Source organism: Solanum dulcamara, chromosome 4 (genome assembly GCF_947179165.1).
Source record: "Solanum dulcamara chromosome 4, daSolDulc1.2, whole genome shotgun sequence".
NCBI lineage: Eukaryota > Viridiplantae > Streptophyta > Magnoliopsida > Solanales > Solanaceae > Solanum > Solanum dulcamara.
This window is the reverse complement of record NC_077240.1, coordinates 121,558-142,142: the sequence shown is the minus strand read 5'-3', so window position 1 is coordinate 142,142 and position 20,585 is coordinate 121,558. Positions and strand designations below refer to the sequence as shown.

General features: G+C 37.2%; 1 protein-coding gene across 2 annotated transcripts; it reads left to right on the top strand.

Annotated features, from left to right (window-relative positions):
• The first annotated feature begins 1,024 nt into the window (after positions 1–1,024).
• On the top strand, positions 1,025–19,983 carry LOC129885235 (AT-rich interactive domain-containing protein 6-like). Of its 2 annotated transcripts, none has more exons than XM_055959434.1 (12): positions 1,025–2,066; positions 2,157–2,196; positions 4,263–4,315; positions 12,710–12,755; positions 15,769–15,861; positions 16,702–16,818; positions 16,919–16,970; positions 17,057–17,129; positions 17,496–17,562; positions 17,661–17,711; positions 18,182–18,274; positions 19,581–19,983. In XM_055959434.1, exons 1-12 carry the CDS (start codon positions 1,159–1,161, stop codon positions 19,683–19,685), a joined length of 1,698 nt encoding a protein of 565 aa, XP_055815409.1. In that variant the 5' UTR covers positions 1,025–1,158; the 3' UTR covers positions 19,686–19,983. The 2 variants fall into 2 exon arrangements, with proteins under 2 accessions (XP_055815409.1, XP_055815408.1); XM_055959433.1 differs by having other exon boundaries at positions 16,687–16,818.
• The last annotated feature ends 602 nt before the right edge of the window (positions 19,984–20,585 follow it).

Sequence of the window (20,585 nt, the reverse complement as noted above, 5' to 3'; positions counted from 1 at the left end):
AATAATTTACCTTGACAAAAATTAAATAAACTATTAATATTAATTAAAAGTTAAAGTCTAAAATATTTTTATCCCAAAGAGAAGAAATTATTTTTAAAAAAATAAAATTTAAAATATTTTTCTCACCCATTCCACCACTCCCCCCTCCGCAAACAATTACCATCCTTTCATTTTTTTAAATTTCTTATATAAAATATTTCTAAAAAAAATCATATTTCACCCCTCCTCCGCTGTTTTCTAAAAAAATGTTATTATTTTTATTTTTTAAAATAAAATTATACGCACTCCATCTAACCATTCGCTCTTAATTTATTTTTTATTTTTTTACATTTTTATATGTACATATATTTTTAGGAAAATATTTTTTTCTACTTGCGTACAACATATAACAGAAATAAAAATTGTATTTTAAGAAAAGTCTTGCAGTAAGTAAAAAATATTTTTCTAAAATCACATGTATATATCTAACACAAAATTAATGAAAAAAATTTGAAGAGGAGGGTTAGGTGGGGCGGGGTAGAATTATTTTTTTTAAAAATAAAATAATATCTAAATTATTATTTGAAAGGGGAGGGGGTGTGTGGATGAACAAAGAATTTTTTTTAAGAAACTTTTATAAAAGAAATTTAAAAATTAAAATTAAAACTAAAAAAATTGGAGGAGTTTATGGTGAGAGAAAGTGGTGGAGTGGGATAAAAAAATATTTTATATTTTATTTTATAATTATTTTGTTTGGATGGAGATGAGAGAGGGGATATTAATATTTTAATCTTTAACTTTAACTTCTAATAATTTATTTAATTTTTGTTAAGATAAAATATTTTGTCCATGTAGAATTTAATGTAACAAATTTTTTAAAATAAAAAAGAGAGTATAGTACACACAGAGTGGAATAATAGAAAGAGGTGTATTTATTCCACTCTTTGCACTCTCTCTTTTATTTTAAAAAATTTGTTACATTACATTCCACATACACAAAATATTTCACTTGACAAAAATTAAATAAATTATTAGAAATTCAAACAACCTTAATTTTTCTTCCCTTATGGTTTCTGGATTGAAAAAGGGGTTTTACAGAATTTGTTGGGCTGTAATCCAGCTAGGGGAATTGATCGCTGTAATCAAGCGAGGAAATTGATCAACCATTTCGTGTCAGACATGGTTGATTGTAACATAAACGATAACAAAGAAACCCTGCCAGAAATGGAGGATGCCATTTCTGGCAAGGACGACACAAATGGAACTGAAGCAATAAAGGACATGCTCGCAGAAAGAGAGAACTTGGTGACTCCTGGAGAGGAGCTAGACGTCCGTAGTTGCACTAAGAGTGAGTCCCCAGGCTCAAGCATACTTGATGCTAAGAGTCTTCAGGTGCAGAATGAAGAAGACCGCTCTGCAGATAAAAAGGTTTTCTTCAAATCTCCCACCATTGCCTTCGAAGCTGACGGTGATGTAAATGCTAGTGAATCTCAAGGCCTCGGTGGATGTAGGGACAGTACTAGTCTTGATTCTACTGAACAACTGGACTCCATAGTCCATTATGAGGGTCCTGTGAAAGTAAGACCTGATGATGAAGAACCTAAAAAACGGAATGATGGAGTGACTGGGGGGGAGTTGTGTGGAATCCATCGGGCAACTCACCTGGAATCATGTATGGTACATGCTACTGGAACAGGGGAACTAAAAATGGGAGTGAAGAGGTGTGGCTCATTCTCAAGCAATAAAGAAATGGAGGAGAACCTGGAGGGAGGAGAAATTCTGAGGCAGGCATTAATGGAAAATGAAACGAAGGAGGGATTGGATGATGTGCTGACAGAGACGGAGATGCTATCAGCCAGTAAGACTAAGGATGAATTTCTAAAGCCCGAGTTGGACGTGGAACATGATATTGATGTGAAAACACCAGCCAAGAACTTTCTACTGGATACAAATCCCACAGGGGAAGATGAGTCTGGAACAGAAGAAGAGCAAGCTGCATTTATGAAAGAGCTAGAAACTTTCCACAAAGAAAGGTGCTTGGAGTTCAAGGCCCCACGGTTCTATGGAGAACCATTAAATTGTCTCAAGTTAGTCATACATGTTTTTCTTAATTTCACCGATGTACTTTGATCGCTTTTGTTGAACTTGGCCTAACTATTTTAGTTCATGTTTGTCAGGTTGTGGAGAGCAGTGATCAGACTTGGTGGTTATGAGCAGGTCTGTATAGAGTTTAAATGTGCTGATGTAGTGTTACCATTTTTATCAACAAACTTGTGTTACTATTAAGAGTCAAAGTGGCGCAAATTTTGGGGGAAAAGAAGTGCTTTCGATTGAAAAAGGTCTGCTATGACTAATACCTAAGGTTAGGTAAGAGGCTGGGAAACTTTAACTGCACTAGTCTTTCTTAGAAATAAAAAACAGTCACAAGTAACTGGAGAAAGAAGAAAAGAAAAAGAATAAGTTCTGGTGGTCTCTTGTCCCCACGCCTTCGGTCTGGTGGTAAGAGTGCCCCTTTTGATGTGTGTGTTAGGTGCACATTACGAGTTCGAACCCTGCTACTAACAAAAGCTTGGTATTTTAATGGAGAAGGGTAGAGCTGGCTTATTATCCACTGAGTTTAGGACCGTGCACCACTGATCCTCCGGGACTTCTCTGTTATAAAAAAGTCCGAGTGGTCTCTTCCAGATCCCCTCCTCCCTTTATCCTAGATGAGTGGATTTAAAAAGAAAACCAAGGTTCCACCATCTCTGTGAAGACTGTATACAGTGACCTAAAGAGTGTGCTAAGCATGCTCTTACTCTTACATAAAAACAACCCACAACAAAACAGAAAGTAGGATTGTTGATTTAGTTCTTTATTTTTGGCATGTTGTAAATATGGTTTTCAGTACAACCTATGTACTATCCTTGTCAATATACACAAATGTTACCTTCTTAAAAAAAACAGAAAGTAGTCAGATTAGGTTCAGTTTTTGCTGGAATAGTGGGGAAAGTGGTGGAATTGGTCTTGATAGGAACACCAATTGGGGCAGTCTTGGTGAATATAGTACCTAAGTCAGAGGAATAAGAACTTTAGCGTTCAGACCTACACTTCTGGATAAGCACCAAAGAAGTGGAACAAGCTTCTTAAACGAATCTTTAAGAATTTCACCTTATTAAATTGGATTTAGTTTTTCTACTGTGGTCATTATTGAGCAATGAGGTAGCTGCCTAAATTAATCCAAGCCACTTGCATTGTATAGAAGAAGCAACAATATTCATTCTTGCTTCTCTACATTTTACTTGGGCGACTTGATCCAGTTATTATTTGGATTATCTTAAGAATCTACTATTGCTCCTTCTATGAACAAAAATCTTTTGCTCCATCATCAATTAGTTCCCTTTCCACCTTTTCTACTTGTGGTGATAAATAGACAGAGTTGTATTGATCTTGTTGATGGACAGTTGCGTTGATATGAGCAACGAGAAATGTGAAACCCATTATTATGGGAAAAGGCCCAAAATTCCCCTTCAACTATGGGAAATGGAGCAAAATTGTCCTTATTTTAACTTTGGTCCTAGTGATAAAATAAGGGCAGTTTTGCTCTATTTCCCATAGTTGAGGGGCATTTTTGACCGTTTCCTATAAATTAGGAGATTCTATGGAAACCTTGACTCCTATAGTAACAGGTTGGTAGATATTAAAGAAACAGTAAGACTTTAACTTGGTTTGTTTGTAGTCATTTTATATTGGTATTTTGGTTATAGCAAGAATAGCGAGATTCTACGGAGTACAGCTCGCTAGTTGTGATGCGGTGTAATTGGTTGGAGTATGCTTTAACACTTCAGGAGTGGTTTCTTTTACTAAATCATGTATGATTGAGTGTGGTTTTCTTTGCCGCTGTGCTGTAAGGATTTAAGCCTCTTTCAGGATATGCACTTGGCTTTTGTTTAGTGGATTAGTGGGGATCAGAGGAAACTTCTGTTTTTTGATGTATTAATACTTTCAACATGGTTTTTAATACAACTTTCTTTTCTTATAAAAGAGCCTTACTTTCTTGCTCATGTGCACCATATAAGTTTACTTACTATAATTCTAGAAACGTCTTAGAGTTAGAAGGACAGACTACAGGAACTTTATCTTTCTTCTGCATAGAACTTACTATCTTTAGATCGGTTATAGTTAGGGTGTCTATTTTGTCTATCTCTTCTGTTTCTTTCATAGCTTAACAATATTCATGGTTGCTTTATAATGGAGTGTACAATCGTATACTCATCGGTTATTTCCTATTCGTGGTCTTATAGGTAACATCATGCAAGCTATGGCGACAAGTAGGAGAATCGTTCAAACCCCCCAAGTAAGGACAAACTCATATTTGTGGTTTGACTCAAACTTCATTTGTTGTAGATCTATTTTGCTAAGCAACACTGTTTTTGATTGTCTACTAATTGTAAAGAAAGGAGGAAAAAAAGAGGTTTTGGGAGTACAATTACTTGATTATTCCCTCAAACATTCTGGCATTTAAATAGTGCTTACAGGTAATGTGGAAAAAGCATTATGTAATTCTTATTCCTAATTACACAATTACAAGGAGTCTAAACCTTTAAGTATATTCAAGGTACGAATGCTTGCCATATCTATATATTATTAACGTTTTTAACACACTATTTCTCTAAAAGATATATTTAACACTCTCCCTCGAGTTAGAGTGCATAAGGTATATACCTCGTACATTTTCATTTTTAAAAATTACAAGGTTTGAATTTTTGCCATATTTTCGAACTTTTGACATTTTTCTGCAAGTTGGAGAATACGTGTTGTATGCTCCTAACTTGCCCAAATGTAACCAATTTTGGAGCAGTGGAGTGATTTTGTAGTCATATTCGGTAATTGATCGTTGTAGTTGACAAAACCTATATCAATGCATTTTTTTTGAATCTGGTGACTGTGTATATTTTTCGCTCTAAGCAAAACAGTAAGTAGGTTGTACTAAAACTATATTTACAAAATTGGCTTCAAATCCTTCTATATTTTTCCTAAATTGAGTCTAGAGCATCAATATGTCACGACCTGATTTCTTGAGTCATGGTGACACCTACTATAAACCACCAGTAGGTAAGTCGACCGTATCCTAAAACTACAAATAATGGGATTAATGGTAGAAATTAAACAAGAATAATCAATTAACAGAAATAAAGAAGATTCAAGGTGGAAGCAAACCAAAACATATATACACAATAAAAGATCCCTCCCAGCACCTGAAATTCACATGTACAGAGCTATTACAAAACGAATACAAGTCCCAAAAATGTATCATAAAAATAAAGACTTGTCTCAAAAAGCAAAAGACTAGTCTTCTATATACAGAAGGAGATGAGTAAAGCCTAGAACGCCATGTGTTCACCCTCACTTCCGAATCAGATTGCTGCAGGCTTGATCTCAACGCTGGTAGCTGGTGCTCGAACTTGTATCACGAAGACAGATGCAGAGTGTAGTATGAGTATCAAAACAACAGGTACTTAGTAGACATTATGTGCCGACTGAGCAAGAAAAGTAAAAGTAATATGAAATGCTAGAATCAAACACAACAGAGGCCACATGCGGAAAACTAATAGGATTGCACACGGGTGTACTAAGAATAGAAAAGGGAGAAAGTGCAGCTAACTAAACCCAACTGGGCCCTCATTAGCCCAGAGGTTGCACTCGTGCACAAATTTAAGTAAGAACCCGAACGGACCCCATAAGCCCGACAGATGTACATAAGAGCTAAGAACCACGATGAGAATACGAAGGTACTTCCAATATTACCACGATCTTTTACAGATTTGAATTGAGTCAACTGAGTGCCAGGGACTTGAACCACGGCGGAATAGTAGCCAAGGACTCTAACCGAGGCGAAAGATATGTCAAGTACTCTAACCAAGGCGAAAGATACGCCGAGGACTCTAACCAAGGCAAAAGGTACGCCGAGGACTCTAACTAAGGCAAAAGATACACGAAGACTCTACCCAAGGCGAAAGATAAGACGAGGATTCTAACTAAGGCTGAGAGCCAAGGCAGGGACTTTAATCGTAGGGGATTGAATCAGGGACTTGAACCGAGAATAGAGACGAGTTGGCTAGATTTAGGATCAAAGACCAAACAAGGGTCAAGGGCAGAACCCCATACCGAGTGCCATCAATAAATCACTCCAAGCTCGAAGCAAATCCAACTTGAACCGACGAGTTGACAATATTTGGAGTCCAATTTTCACAAGGAATCTGTAGGACTGGGAAATTAATGAACTTCTTCTCCTGCTACAAACATTGGAAAGCTATAACCTAGATGTTCACAATCCAGATAGACCTCTTTGGGGCAGCTCCAAGGAAGGGATCTACACTATGAAGGAAAGCTACAATTATTGGTGTGCCCAGAATGGCATACTTGAAGACTTTCTCTGGAAGCATATTTGGAGGACCAAGCAACCTCTTAAGGTCTCCTGTTTTGCATGGACAACCATTCATAAGGCATGTTTAACACAAGACAACCTTAGGAAAAAGGGCATCATTCTCATCATCAGATGTCTTTTCTGTAAACAAGAAAATGGGAGTGTGAACCATCTTTTTTTGCACTGCCCTATAATAGTTGGCATATGGCATTTCTTCTTCTCATTGTTTGGCCTCCAATGGGTTATGCCCCATTCCATCAAAGATGCTTATGTTAGCTGGATATGTCGGAGAGTTGAAAACACCATCAAAAGTACCTGGAGGATGATCCCAATAGTAATTTTTTGGAGCATTTGGAAAGAGAGAAACTGTAGATGCTTTGATGGAATATCAACTCCGATAAGCACCATTTAAGGCTAGGTGTTTAGTTAGTCTTTATAATTGGCACCTTCTCTCCCCTGTAAACAGTATGGATAATTTTTTGGATTTTGTTAGCTCCCTAACTCTAGCACGGTAGGGTTTAAGGGGGCTTATCTTTTTGGCTGCTTTACAGGTTTTTGCACAGTTAACCTCATGTTAATTTCATGTTTGAAGCAACTTTATTTCTAGTTGTAACCATTGCATCTCCTTGATGCCTTTTTAATACAATTTAATTACTTCACCAAAAAAATCCAACCTGAATCGATGAGCAACCTTTGAACAAGAACCAAGTACACAAGAGCCGACCAAAGGAGGAAATTATGGATAAAAGGTCTCAAGTGCTAGGTTATTGCCTAGCTAAGGCTCAGACTATCAGACTCAAGTCTGCTATATCAGTCTACAGGGAGCTAAGCCGTGCGAAGCGACTTCGGGGAGAGTCTAAGGCCTAACGCCTCCAAACTATGCAAGTCCATGACAATCACTAGTCTAAGCCTAGACTAAGGCCAAACATGCTTCAATATCAACAACAAACTATAAACAAGTCACACCACAAGGTAAGAATGATCAAATAAGGAAGCCAATATGCCAACGATCCCGAATTACCCGAAATAGGCCTAAAACATGGATTCTAGGAAGCTAAGCATGATCAACTAGATACCCACCCCAAATTCACAAAAAATAACATACAATTATATATTCAAAGCTCAATCTAAAGAACGAGAAGTTGTAGCCTACCTTAAGGCCGACCTCGTGCGCTCCAAATCACGTCTCCAAAGCTTTTTCCTTCCGTGCTGCCTCTGAACGCTGCACACTATCAAAAATAGGATCACAACGTTAATACAGTCGTTTAGACACCAAAATCACTCCAGAAATTTTGGAATTGACTTCTTAAAAAGGTTCTAATTAGCTCCCCAAACTTGTGTCCAAAAATCGAACACAATTCTGGGCTCAAGATAGCCCAAATGAGCATCATGCAAGAATTCGCCAAAAAGCTAAAGAAACAGAGGACTAGCAGCCCCTTTGAAGCCAAATTTACCTCAAACGAAGGTCCCCTTACAATCTCCGAACATCCAACACGTTCCCACGGTCTCCCCGAACACACTGGACTTTGAATCACCCAAATCAAAGCTAAAACGAAAGAGAAATTACCTTTTGAATATTTTTCCCAAAGCTGAAACGCGTCTGCTCTTTATTTAAAAAGACCAGACGAAACCTTCATCGTGAACGCAGCCCGCGATCGCAGAGAGGCTCCCGCTATTGCAGAAGGCAGGCTGTATGGGCCTCGCGAATGCGACCCATTGCCTCGCGAAGGCGGAGGCCACTGGGATAGTCCATCGCGAACGTAGCCAAGATGCCCACGAACGCGAAGGGCATTGAGGCCTGCACCAGTTGAGTTGCATCAGTTGGTTTGGCCACTAAGTACAAATTTCTCCGACGGGGTGCTCGGGATTCGTTCGGAACCCCGTGCACGCAAATGGACTATGCCACCCATCCAAGTTCGACGTTCCGAACACAACGACTATGTTGGAATTTCCAACAGTGGTTATTTTGACAAAAAGTGGGTCCCACACTCAAGTGTCGTTTTTAGCCAATTTCCACAAGGGGACTCAGGATTAGACTGGAAGTCTTGGAAAGCGCACGAAGGGTCGTTCTAGACCAAACTCGACATTCCAAAGCTAACTGCACTGATGGAATTCTCATTTGAGCGCGTTTACCAAAAATGTTGACTAGGGTCAAACTTAGGCCAAATCTTAAAAGCTAAAATGCCTAATGGAATAAACTCATACCGAAAGCCTCGGGATTCGAGCTGACCATGCTACTAGCCTAAAATGACCCTTTCGGAGCTGATGGAACTGTTAGAATTCCATTCTAAGGCCGTTTACCTGAAGTTTTGACCAAAGTCAACTATTCAAGTTTCAAAAGCTCCAAAACACCGAAACGGGTATAAAACCCAAACGAATGACCAGGCGATCTAGCATTCAGTGCCAATAAGTCATAAATGACTTGGGGTCTCTATAGGAACGCTCTAACCGACGAAAAGAAGACATTTTCACATAAATGAACTGGAGGGTCATTACAAATATAGGGATAGTATCATTTGAGTATAACTGATTACACCAAAAACATTGTCTTAAAAGACAATTTAGCTTGATCTTCTACATACTGTTCTCTATACTATCAAAACACCTAGAGTTCCTCTCCTTCGAAATTGTCCAACAAATGCTACCAAGGACAATTCTCCATCTATCTCTGGTTTTTGCCTGCATACCTGCTTCCTCCCAGATCTGGATTGCTTTAGTAATCTTGCCAAGCATAGTTCAAGATATGCCCTTGAGATTTAAGAACATCCTCCACAACTGTCCTGTGATTTTGCAGTGAAGAAAGATATGGTTAACTTCTCAGCAGTCTCACCACAATAGAAACATCTAGGACATAATGATATCCCTCTCCACATCAAATTATCTTGAGTTAGTACTGCTTCCTTAGCTAACAATCAGACAGAATAGGCCACTTTGCATGGTATTTTGGTTTTCTTGATACCTTTCCATGGCCAATTCTTTACACTCTAAGTGGAGTGATTCATTCTATTGTAAGCATTGCTCACCTTGAAAAGTCCCTTCTTGCTTCCTTTCCACCGTAAAGTATCTTGTCCTACCTACAAACCATTGAACATTTGAACTGATATATGATGCTAAAAAAGTCTGCCCTCTTTGAATCTCCCCAATTATTTAGTTGTCTTCTGAAGATAAAACTCCATCCTTGAGGTGTTCAATGCTCTGCAGTAGTCTTCTGCATGTGAATACATGTTACCAGCTTCCAAAAAAACTAACAATGTGAAGGCAAGACAATTTAAATGTGTCCTTATTTTTTAGTTCTTTCACCTATTTGGTTTTTTCTTAATTGAAATTATTGGCTAATAAAAAGAAAGACAGTGTTTGTGTCACATTTACAATTATATATAGTACAATTGTACTGTGTTATGTAAAGGACGCTCAACTCTATAATCATATGGTTTTAAGCAGTTTTGTAGTTGAAATTATATATGATAAAGTGTGAGATCATGTTAATGAGTGAGTGTTCAACATTCAATAATTGCCGGAGGTTCTTATTTGTAAATTGGGTTCCTTATACCAGTGCGACTCTCAATAATAGTTCTCTATGGAATTTCGTCATTGTGAGGGTTATAAAAAATTAAGTTGGTGGCTGAGGAGATCGAGGAGTCCATGGAAAAGGTTAGGGATACTACAGGAATTTTCTGTGGGACTTGAGCCGGGAGCGAAGGGAATATCATTTGCTCAAGCATGAGGTAATCACATCTCCTATGCAGGTGACAATGACTAATGAAGAATCAGAGATCTAGAGGTGTTACTAAAAGCCTTATGGGGGAAGTGGATGAGCTTGGGACGAAGATGAACTGATGAAGTGTTGTAGGCATGAGTCTTTATTGAAAAATATAGAGTTCAATTTGGACTTGGTGAACTGGTGACATCACTTCATGTATGGTGTAGCTCCTGGAGGAGTATTATGAAAGAGTAGGAGGACTTCTATTGAAACATCAAGTGTAAAGTAGGTAGTGGAGAGTGGAAAAGGATGTGAATCACCTACCGGACTATGATTTATAGTGAAACATGTTAGGAATAGCTTGGATGATGCCAAAACTATTGAAGAGCCGTTACTATGATGAAAATTAAGAAGGAGATGAAGAAGGAAGAAATGAGAGACAACATGGGATGTAGTTTGCCTGGCACTCATATAGACAACATAGGAGGGAGGAATAAGAGAGCGGATGAAACAGTATGAATTTCTCTTCTTACATAAAAAACTAAAAAAGAGTAGGAAATTTTATGGTTTTCTTGTGCATTTGGAATAACTTTTCATATGGCTAACCGTCTGTGGAGAGTGGTTCTTAATTGGTTTGGGGTGCGGGATGCCAAGAACAGTCAAGGAAGGAATGGCGGAGGCATTGCATAGCTGGGGTTACAGGAGGGGGAAAGGAGTCGTAGGACTTGGAAGGTTGCCCCGCTAGTACTCTTGTGGGTTATTTGGAGCGAGAAAAATGGGAGAGCGTTTGAAGGGGTTGAACAAGATATTGTAAAGCTGCAAAATAGTCTTTTGTTTCTACTTTGTTTTGGTGTTCCCATGAGAACCCGGTTTGTATAGAAGATTGGGTCTCCTTTTTTGAGAATCATGTGATGATGTAGGTTCTCTCTTTTAGTGTCTTTTAGTATACAACTTGTATACGGGGGGTTTCTCCCAATCGTTAATAAAACTATTTACCTTGTTAGAAAAAAAAACACTACTCATAAGTCCCTTTATAGAAAATCCCGTTTTTCGATGAAGCTTTTACATTTGGTACCCTTTTTTTGATCAAGTAAATGAATTTTGGTATAAATCTTGTAGGCAGAATTTTCCCATTAAATTAAATAAAATATTTACTTAAAAACGTTGTATTTGATCCCAATGAGCTCTTATAATGTTCCTAGCTTGTTATAAGCTGGGCTAGTATAACCAAATAAAATAAACGAGCTGACAAGCTTACTCTATTGAATATTATTTCTAAGGGTGAGCTTGTAACATTATGTTTTATGTTTGTTATGTTAGGAAAAATGGGAGAGCGTTTGAAGGGGTTGAACAAGATATTGTAAAGCTGCAAAATAGTCTTTTGTTTCTACTTTGTTTTGGTGTTCCCATGAGAACCCGGTTTGTATAGAAGATTGGGTCTCCTTTTTTGAGAATCATGTGATGATGTAGGTTCTCTCTTTTAGTGTCTTTTAGTATACAGCTTGTATACGGGGGGTTTCTCCCAATTGTTAATAAAACTATTTACCTTGTTAGAAAAAAAAACACTACTCATAAGTCCCTTTATAGAAAATCCCGTTTTTCGATGAAGCTTTTACATTTGGTACCCTTTTTTTGATCAAGTAAATGAATTTTGGTATAAATCTTGTAGGCAGAATTTTCCCATTAAATTAAATAAAATATTTACTTAAAAACGTTGTATTTGATCCCAATGAGCTCTTATAATGTTCCTAGCTTGTTATAAGCTGGGCTAGTATAACCAAATAAAATAAACGAGCTGACAAGCTTACTCTATTGAATATTATTTCTAAGGGTGAGCTTGTAACATTATGTTTTATGTTTGTTATGTTAGGAAAAATGGGAGAGCGTTTGAAGGGGTTGAACAAGATATTGTAAAGCTGCAAAATAGTCTTTTGTTTCTACTTTGTTTTGGTGTTCCCATGAGAACCCGGTTTGTATAGAAGATTGGGTCTCCTTTTTTGAGAATCATGTGATGATGTAGGTTCTCTCTTTTAGTGTCTTTTAGTATACAGCTTGTATACGGGGGGTTTCTCCCAATTGTTAATAAAACTATTTACCTTGTTAGAAAAAAAAACACTACTCATAAGTCCCTTTATAGAAAATCCCGTTTTTCGATGAAGCTTTTACATTTGGTACCCTTTTTTTGATCAAGTAAATGAATTTTGGTATAAATCTTGTAGGCAGAATTTTCCCATTAAATTAAATAAAATATTTACTTAAAAACATTGTATTTGATCCCAATGAGCTCTTATAATGTTCCTAGCTTGTTATAAGCTGGGCTAGTATAACCAAATAAAATAAACGAGCTGACAAGCTTACTCTATTGAATATTATTTCTAAGGGTGAGCTTGTAACATTATGTTTTATGTTTGTTATGTTAGTACTTATTGTAACTTATTTTGAATTACAACTTCAAAATAAGTTGGTGATGAAATGATTCATGTTCACTCCGTTAGCATTTGTTTCTTTCTGATTCTAGGTTCTTCTCTAGTTCTCTCCTGCATGATATTAGAAGTTTCTTTAGTAGTTGACGTTTCTTAAAAATGGAATCAACTTGATCATTTATTGTGTTCAAACTTGTGCAGGACTTGTACTACTGTCTCTTGGACATTCCGATGTTTTTACGAGAAGGTCAACCTAAAATTGTTCCCTTAGAAACTTTATTTCTCTTGAAATCTAATTGCTGGATTTTTTTTCTTTAATAGTGTGTTTGTTGCTTTACGGCGTTTGAGATTTGTACATGCTCAATCCTTTGTTTAAATGTGACAAAGAGGGAGTTAGGCTAATATTTAGTTGTACTATGATTCTAGTATCCATGGAATCTAATTCTAATGGTAATGGATTATTGCTATGGAAGGCTTAGTTGTCTTTCTCATAAAGGTTCAAAGGGAAGAACCACATATACGGTCCTTAAATTATGATTGAGATATTTGTAGTCTTTGGGCTTGGCATTGCAGATCTCCAGTATTCAGGTGTGTTTAATTGTTATTTTGGGGGTTGTTGAGCACATCTATAGGCATGTTAGGATGGAAACAAGGTGAATGTTCAGTCTTAAAAGAACAAGTTGACTTGGGATACTCGATAATATTCTTAGCCCAATATTTTGGGGGTTGTTGAGCACATCTATAGGCATTTTGCCTCCAGTCCAACACCACATTTTCTATCAGTAAGCATCTGAGATCTGTCTACCTTAAACACATGCATTTTGGAAAGCCTGAAACCAGCTTCCCAATCACACTTTTGAGCCTCTCTGCTGCTATTTTATACACACTCCCAATAAGACTGATAGACTTATAATCTTTTAATTCTATTGCTCCTTTTTGGGAATGAGCCAATAAACGATGCATTACATGATTTGACCATATGGCAGTTGTGATGAAAGTGGCTTAGGACCCCAATCACCTCAGATTTAATGATCTCCCATGCCCTTTGAGAAAAAGCCTTTGTGAATTCATCAGGACCTGGTGTCTTATCAGGTGCACAAGCGTTTTTGGTAGCATGAATTTTTTCCTATTTGGGATTCCTTCCTAACCATGCTCTTTCATCCATTGAGATGATCCTTGTCAATAAACCATTTCTGTTGGCTTAACTTTTTTGAATCTGGTGCTTTTCTTCCTTGGATGCATAGCTTGGTTGCAAATGCTAAATTCGCTCAATTGAACTGACTTTGAATGGACAAGGATTTAGATTTTTCCTGGTTCTATTGCAGCTCCTCTAATAGAATCTGCAGCCCCTATCTTACCGTTTATCCACACAGATATTTCCTTGGGTGATCTTATCCAAAATGATGAACAACAATAGTTATTAAAGTAAAAAGATTTGATTGGAATTTCATTAATTCCAGTGTAACCCAGTTTCCTTGCAAATGGGTGGCTGGGAGATTTCAAGATGCTGGTGTATGTGCTCAATTTCCTTGACCAGATTGCTTGTTTTTTCACATGCCTCTGCCATTTTTTCTCCAATTTTGTGTCTCCAGGCTGTCATTTCCCGTGCTTCAAAATGGAAGTCCTATCTGCACGTCCCCTTATCTCTTTCTAATTTATATTATAACTAGCTGGGACTTTTAGTGCTTGTTGTCCTTCTCCATCTCCTGTTCCCAGCAAAACAAGGCTTTCAAAAAACCTATTCACCAGGAACTCCGTAACATTTTTTTTTTTACTTTTCCTAAAGACCTAAACATGAGAAAATGACAATTCCTGTTCTTTCCTTGTAAAAAACATGAGAAAATGACTCATTACAATATCTACATTGTTCTATATTTTCAGGGATTTTTTACATAAGAAAATGATTTCATTGCAATATCTGCGTTGCATTGTATTTTCACAGTGAATCAGAACATTATTGTGGAAACTTTCTTTGGATGGCTTAATTTGTCTCTAGTGTACCCTGCGATCTGCTAACCATTTTAATTGGTATTCTGAGCTGTCTTCTCATATGTTTCACAATATAATCTTTTCTTCCAAATGCATAATATTTTTTGTGAAGTCCTTCCATCTCGCCCACTTCTCCACAGCCTACTACTGGTTTTCTTTGTTTCCTGTCAAATACTCATTTTTGAGAAAGGTAACAATGTTATATATCATTAGCACAGCAGTGTTAAAAGCCATATTTACAGTTCCCCAAAAGAGCAAAAAAATGCTCTCTAGTTCATCTAAGACCCTATGATGTATAACTGTGATTCAACTACCATGAGGTTATGGTGGGATATGTTTAGGTGGTTTGGAATTTCTTGCACACTGCCAAAAACCATGAAAGATCTGATGTCTATTGGATGAGCGGGAGAAGGAGGAGACTACATAGGGCATGAACGTGGTTCCTCTCACGTTGATGTGGGTTGTTTGGAGAGAGAGAAATAGGTGAGCTTTTGAGGGGGTAGTGTTGAGTTTTTCTCATTTGATGAGTAGTCTCCGTTCGCTCATTTTCTTTTGGTGCTCCCATAAAGTTCCTTGTTGTATAGATGGTTGGGTGGAGTTTGTAGAGAATCATGTCTTTTTGTAGATTCCTCACCTTTTGGTTTACCTTGTATACAGCCAGTTTTTTGGCCTTAATGAATAAAATACGTTTACCTGATAAAAGAATAAACGATGATTCAACTTCTTCTAACAATTCCTTTTTACACCAAAAATGAAATAAAAAAGACAATTCATCTCAATCTTCTAAAGAATAAACAATGATTCAACTTCTTCTACCATAAATGAAATAAAAACAGACAATTCCTCTCAATCTTCTGGGTATTACTGCCTATATCTTCTAAGAATCTTGAGTTTCTATCCCTCCATGTTGTCCACCAAACACAAGCGGGGACAGCACTCCACCATTTCTTCTGTTTGTCCACCCCTTCACAGTTGTCCCAACAAGTAGAAATGCTCCTGTTGATTTAGGCATGGTCCGTTTCAAACCTTCTATGTTAAAAAATAATTTCTGGTGTCAAATACTAATACTACTTTTCAGCAAAATCTGGATTATTCTTTCTTCCACCTGTGCCTCTATCTCTATTATGTCCAATGGTTTGTGATGGATACATGAGGAACCTGATAAAAAAAGATGCCACATTTATCATGTTTCTCAACTGTAATGGTCCTGTTAATTGGTCGCATTGTATCGGTATTGAAGAAGTGTTTCAAGAGTTGGTCACCTTTTTCAGGCCCTACTGGAATATGAAAAGCACAAAATGCGTAGTGGTGAGCTTCCTTTCACTGATGCTGCTTTTGCAGAACCTACTAGTGCTGGAATCCAGGTAATTCCTGTGTTTTCCATCTTTGCAAGATGTTATTAATCCATGAGTACATTTTTCTTTTCTTTTTTCTTGGAGTTTTGTGTGTGGGAGGGTGGGGGGTTCTTTAGTGAAAGAAAAACATTTGAATAATAATTGGTCTGGAAAAGAAAGAGGTCAGGCGACTTATAAGTTATTAGTACCAGTGTTGTCAAGGGAGCGCTCAAGCCCTGAAGCAAGGCTCAAAACGTGTTAAGCGCTTTGATCGCTTTATGTGCGCTCCAGTGTCGTTATCAGGTTCTAAGGCATACTTTTCCTTGCCAATAAGCCTTTTCTGAAGAGGTAACACTAAACAATTGATATTTCACTTTATTGTAATTTTTTTTCCAGTTTCTTTGTTCATATATTTGTCATTCAAGCTTATAATTATTAGTCTTTGGATTAAACATATGTCTTTGTATTTTTCTTCCCCCTTTGTGCTTTTTTTAATTAAAGCCCACACTTTATAATAACTTAATGGAATCTAGAGGTTTGATACAGTTACCATTCTCTCTAAAACTCAATAGGATCTGTAGGTTTGATACTTTCTAGAAGCAAGAAAGCTCAGAACTTGGTTATAAGATGTAGGTGCATTTAGTCTTGGCTGCTGCATCACTGTCATAATGGAGCTTAGGCCTTCCTTGAACAGGAAACTAATTGTAGTGGAACTTCTAAGTTACCATAATTCCTACTCCTATATCTGGATTAAGTACTACTCTAAAGTGGAATTCGATTATAAGGAAATAGCATGTAGAATCATAACAATACAAACTATGGGAAATGATCTCTTCATGCATCATGTACTATTAGAACTTGTTCTTGCAGGGGAATCAAGCCTCTGGATCAGGTAGAGCAAGAAGAGATGCTGCAGCTCGAGCCATGCAAGGTTGGCATTCTCAACGTCTTCTTGGTAATGGTGAGGTTGGAGATCCTATCATTAAGGTTTGTGAAGATGTTTACTAGTTTATTCCCCTAGATAATAGCAAATGGGTCATCTCCAAATGGTGTTTTAATTTCTTGCTTTTTGCTTTCCTTTTGGCAGGAGAAGAACTCAGTGTCTTTGCCAAAGCGTGAAAAGCAACTTAAAAGCATTGGTATCATTTGTTACCTAATCCTTTTACAGAAACAATCTTAATTGGGACCTTTAGTTTCTTCCACTAAGCTCTCTTTCTCAATTAAGGTTTGAAGCGGAAAAAGCCATCTCCCATGGAGCATGCTGTCAAAGTTACTGGCGTGAAAGTATCAAAACCGCAGTTAAGATCTGTTTTTTTTTTCTAGATTCTTAATGGACTCGTTGCTTACACATGAAATCCAGGCCACGTTCGTAAAGGAAATGCAGATTACTAGTTTGCATGCACATTTTAATAATCTTGTGAACACTTCTTTCTGTGAAAGGCATGCATAATCACATTTAGGTGTGGAATTATCCTCATTTTCTTGATTTATTGATATTTCCCTGAGTACAGCCTTGTTTCTAATTGGCATGCACTTTATGCTACTGTCCTGGGATTTATTTTGATTTCCATATAAATAACTTCATCCTGTTACTGCTGCTTGTTATGGAAGCATCTCTAAGTTCTGGAAGACTAATAAACCCCTTTACATCCCCAAATTCGCAGTTTGGAGACGATGGTGGTGGATATTGGCCCTCCTGCTGACTGGGTGAAGATCAATGTGCAGAAAACTGTATGTCCTCTTTCTCCACTGGCATGACTTGATTTTAAATGCAGTGTGTTATATTTTCTCCACAGCGATCAACTTGCAATGTTAAATTATCTGTGCAGAAGGATTGCTATGAAGTCTATGCTTTAGTTCCTGGCCTTTTGCGTGAAGAGGTAAATCCTGACATTGTTGTTTCTCCTGCGCTGTGAGATTGGGAAGCTACACATGGTAACCGCTGGATTTAATTTTAAAATAATGTATGTAATGTTAGGCCATAACTTTTGATTATTTTTAATCTACATATAGCATATAAGAACGAAGTGCATCTTTTAAATGCTTACCACTATTTACTTTCAGTAGTACCCAATTAGGATTATTATGCATCCTGTGTTCTTTGTGTCTACACTGAACTGGACTATCTTCAAAATATTTTTCGGCTGGTCAGTTGATTGATCGACTAATCTACTATTTTGTAATGGTTATTCTTATCATTGCTGATGCAAAAGTAGACAGTTGCAATTCTACCATCTGCTGTAACAGTAAAAATATTTTCTGGATGTGTGCTGTCATTCACAGCATAATACCAAATAGTCTTTTCTTTCCTTGTTATAACACCTCTGAGTGTATTTAAAATTTTTGTCAGGTTCGTGTGCAGTCTGATCCTGCTGGACGCTTGGTTATCTCTGGCCAACCTGAACAGCTGGACAATCCTTGGGGTGTTGCTCCATTCAAAAAGGTTTATTCTCAACACTTTCTAGCCATTGTTGTTATCTGATGAACCATAAGAAACAATATCATCTGTGAATGACATAACAAATTTACCACTGCTATTTAGTGTTGCTTTCTGACGATAAAGTGTGTGCCTTTTTAACTGGCCGCAGCACTTCTAGTTGAAATATTACTTATGTTGTGGGAAGAAAGAACCTTTGATTTCACGATCAAACAGATACCAAAGTTTCATTATTTATGATGCCAACTTGTTTTCAAAATTATTTTATTCTCTTCTCATTCAGTGAATTGAAGAGAATAGGACAGAGAAACTAGAACCTTGAGAATGTGTGAGAACTGTGTCTCAGTCTTTGTGTAATTAGTATTATATTGTATAATATAGCCTTGTCTACAATAATTGTTATTCCCATTGACTTTGGATCTCCTAATTGCAGTGATAATGGGTCCCATTCTGAATCCACTGATATTATACAGTTATGTACTTGCTTAAAAAGGGTGAAGGGTCAAAAATACCCCTCTACTTTCGTTTATTCGTTAAGTTTGTCCTAGTTATACTATAGGGTCAAATATACCCCTCCGGTAAGAAACTTAACACAAATATCTTTCACCATTCGTAGCCGAGGATGTTGGGGCAAATGCGGCTGAGTTTCTGAATTCCGCACTGTTGGTTTTTTGGATCACTCGATTTGAATTTATTGCTGGGTTTGTGGGGTTTTGGAATAATTCAGAAAAATGTAGCCTGATCACCGAAAGAAAGTGAGATTTTTGTTCTTTTTTGGAAATTTAGCCTGATGACTGGTGGTGAGGTGGCGTGCCACATGGCGTCCACCTCACCCAAATGTCAGGCCACGTTAGATTTTAAAAGGCCATGGTGAACAACCATTAAAAAGAGGGGTGTTTGTATTAAGTTTCTTAACGGGAGGAGTATATTTGACCCTATAGTATAACTAGGGACAAACTTAACTAATAAACGAAAGTAGATGGGTATTTTTGACCATTTTCCATATTTAAAATGTTGCTAGGGGGATTAGGAAGTCACGTCCTCTAACAATTGATTACATAGTTGCAATGGAGGATTTCTTAATCTATATCACTTATATATTAGGAATTTTCTTGCCACATCAATAAAATATATACATTTTTAAAAAGGTCTATTTGGTGTCAACAGTGAGCTTCTGTTTAGGACTGTTCACTCTATTAAAACAGAACGGAAAAGTCAGTTGGAGAAGTTATGTTTGTCTTTAACATTTATTGGGTTTATTGGTTTCCAATTGCAATTCCAACTTATTAAAACTAGGAGTTTGTTTTTCCAGGTAGTCAGCCTACCTTCAAGAATTGATCCTCACCAGACCTCTGCTGTAGTTACCCTGCATGGGCAGCTCTTTGTGCGTGTACCATTTGAACAATCAAATATGTAAGCTGGGGTGAGCGGCCTCATACATTATCAGATGGCACCCTGGGGTGACTTGTTTTGCGAGATGGAGGTGTGAATTTGAATTTGGCTTGATAGTGCAAGTTGTGCTTTTTAGTGCGGGGTAAATGGTAGGTTTCATAGTTTGCTCAAGACAGTGATGTATTTTAGATAGCAGAAGCTGTCATGCCATTTCTTCTAATCCATCTCCTATGCTACTTCAATCCCACAATCTGTTAATTTTTGTACAAAATCTTGCCACATCGCTAACACCTTGAGTATGAGAGATCTTTCTGAACCTCGAACCATCTGCCCTCATTTGTTTGATGATAGCTGCCGTTCCAACTCCTGTACAAAATGCGATCAGCCATTTGTTGCTCAGAGAATTAATTATCGAGAAAATCTCCAAGCTATTGCAATGGTGATGCAACAGCATAGGTGTTCCCTTGAGGCTTTGAACAAGATCCGTCTATGAATCCAATCTTGTTTTTATTTGCTAGAAAGTGCAATAGCAACGGGTACCAAAAAATGAATGAAAGAAAATAAGAGAGATTGTAAAAGAACGAATTAAATAGTCGAATAGATGGAATATCCTAGATGTAAGATTCTAGAAGAAAACTGCACAATCCAGCAGTGTTACTCCGTAGCTTTGAATTATCATCTCCTTGCTTTGGCAACATATGAAAGTGTGATGATCGAGTCAAGAACACGAAAGAATCTGGAGAGGAGAATATACAAACGGCTTTTCTTCTCTAATTTTTACTACGTTTTTTCAATTTTAGGTACAAAGGAGTGATTCCAAGGTGTGAATCATCACTAATAAATTTAAAATTCAAGTAGCCAACCAATTTTAATCAATAACTTGTTTGGATGGTTACCTATTATATTGCATTGTATTGTTAGTTTA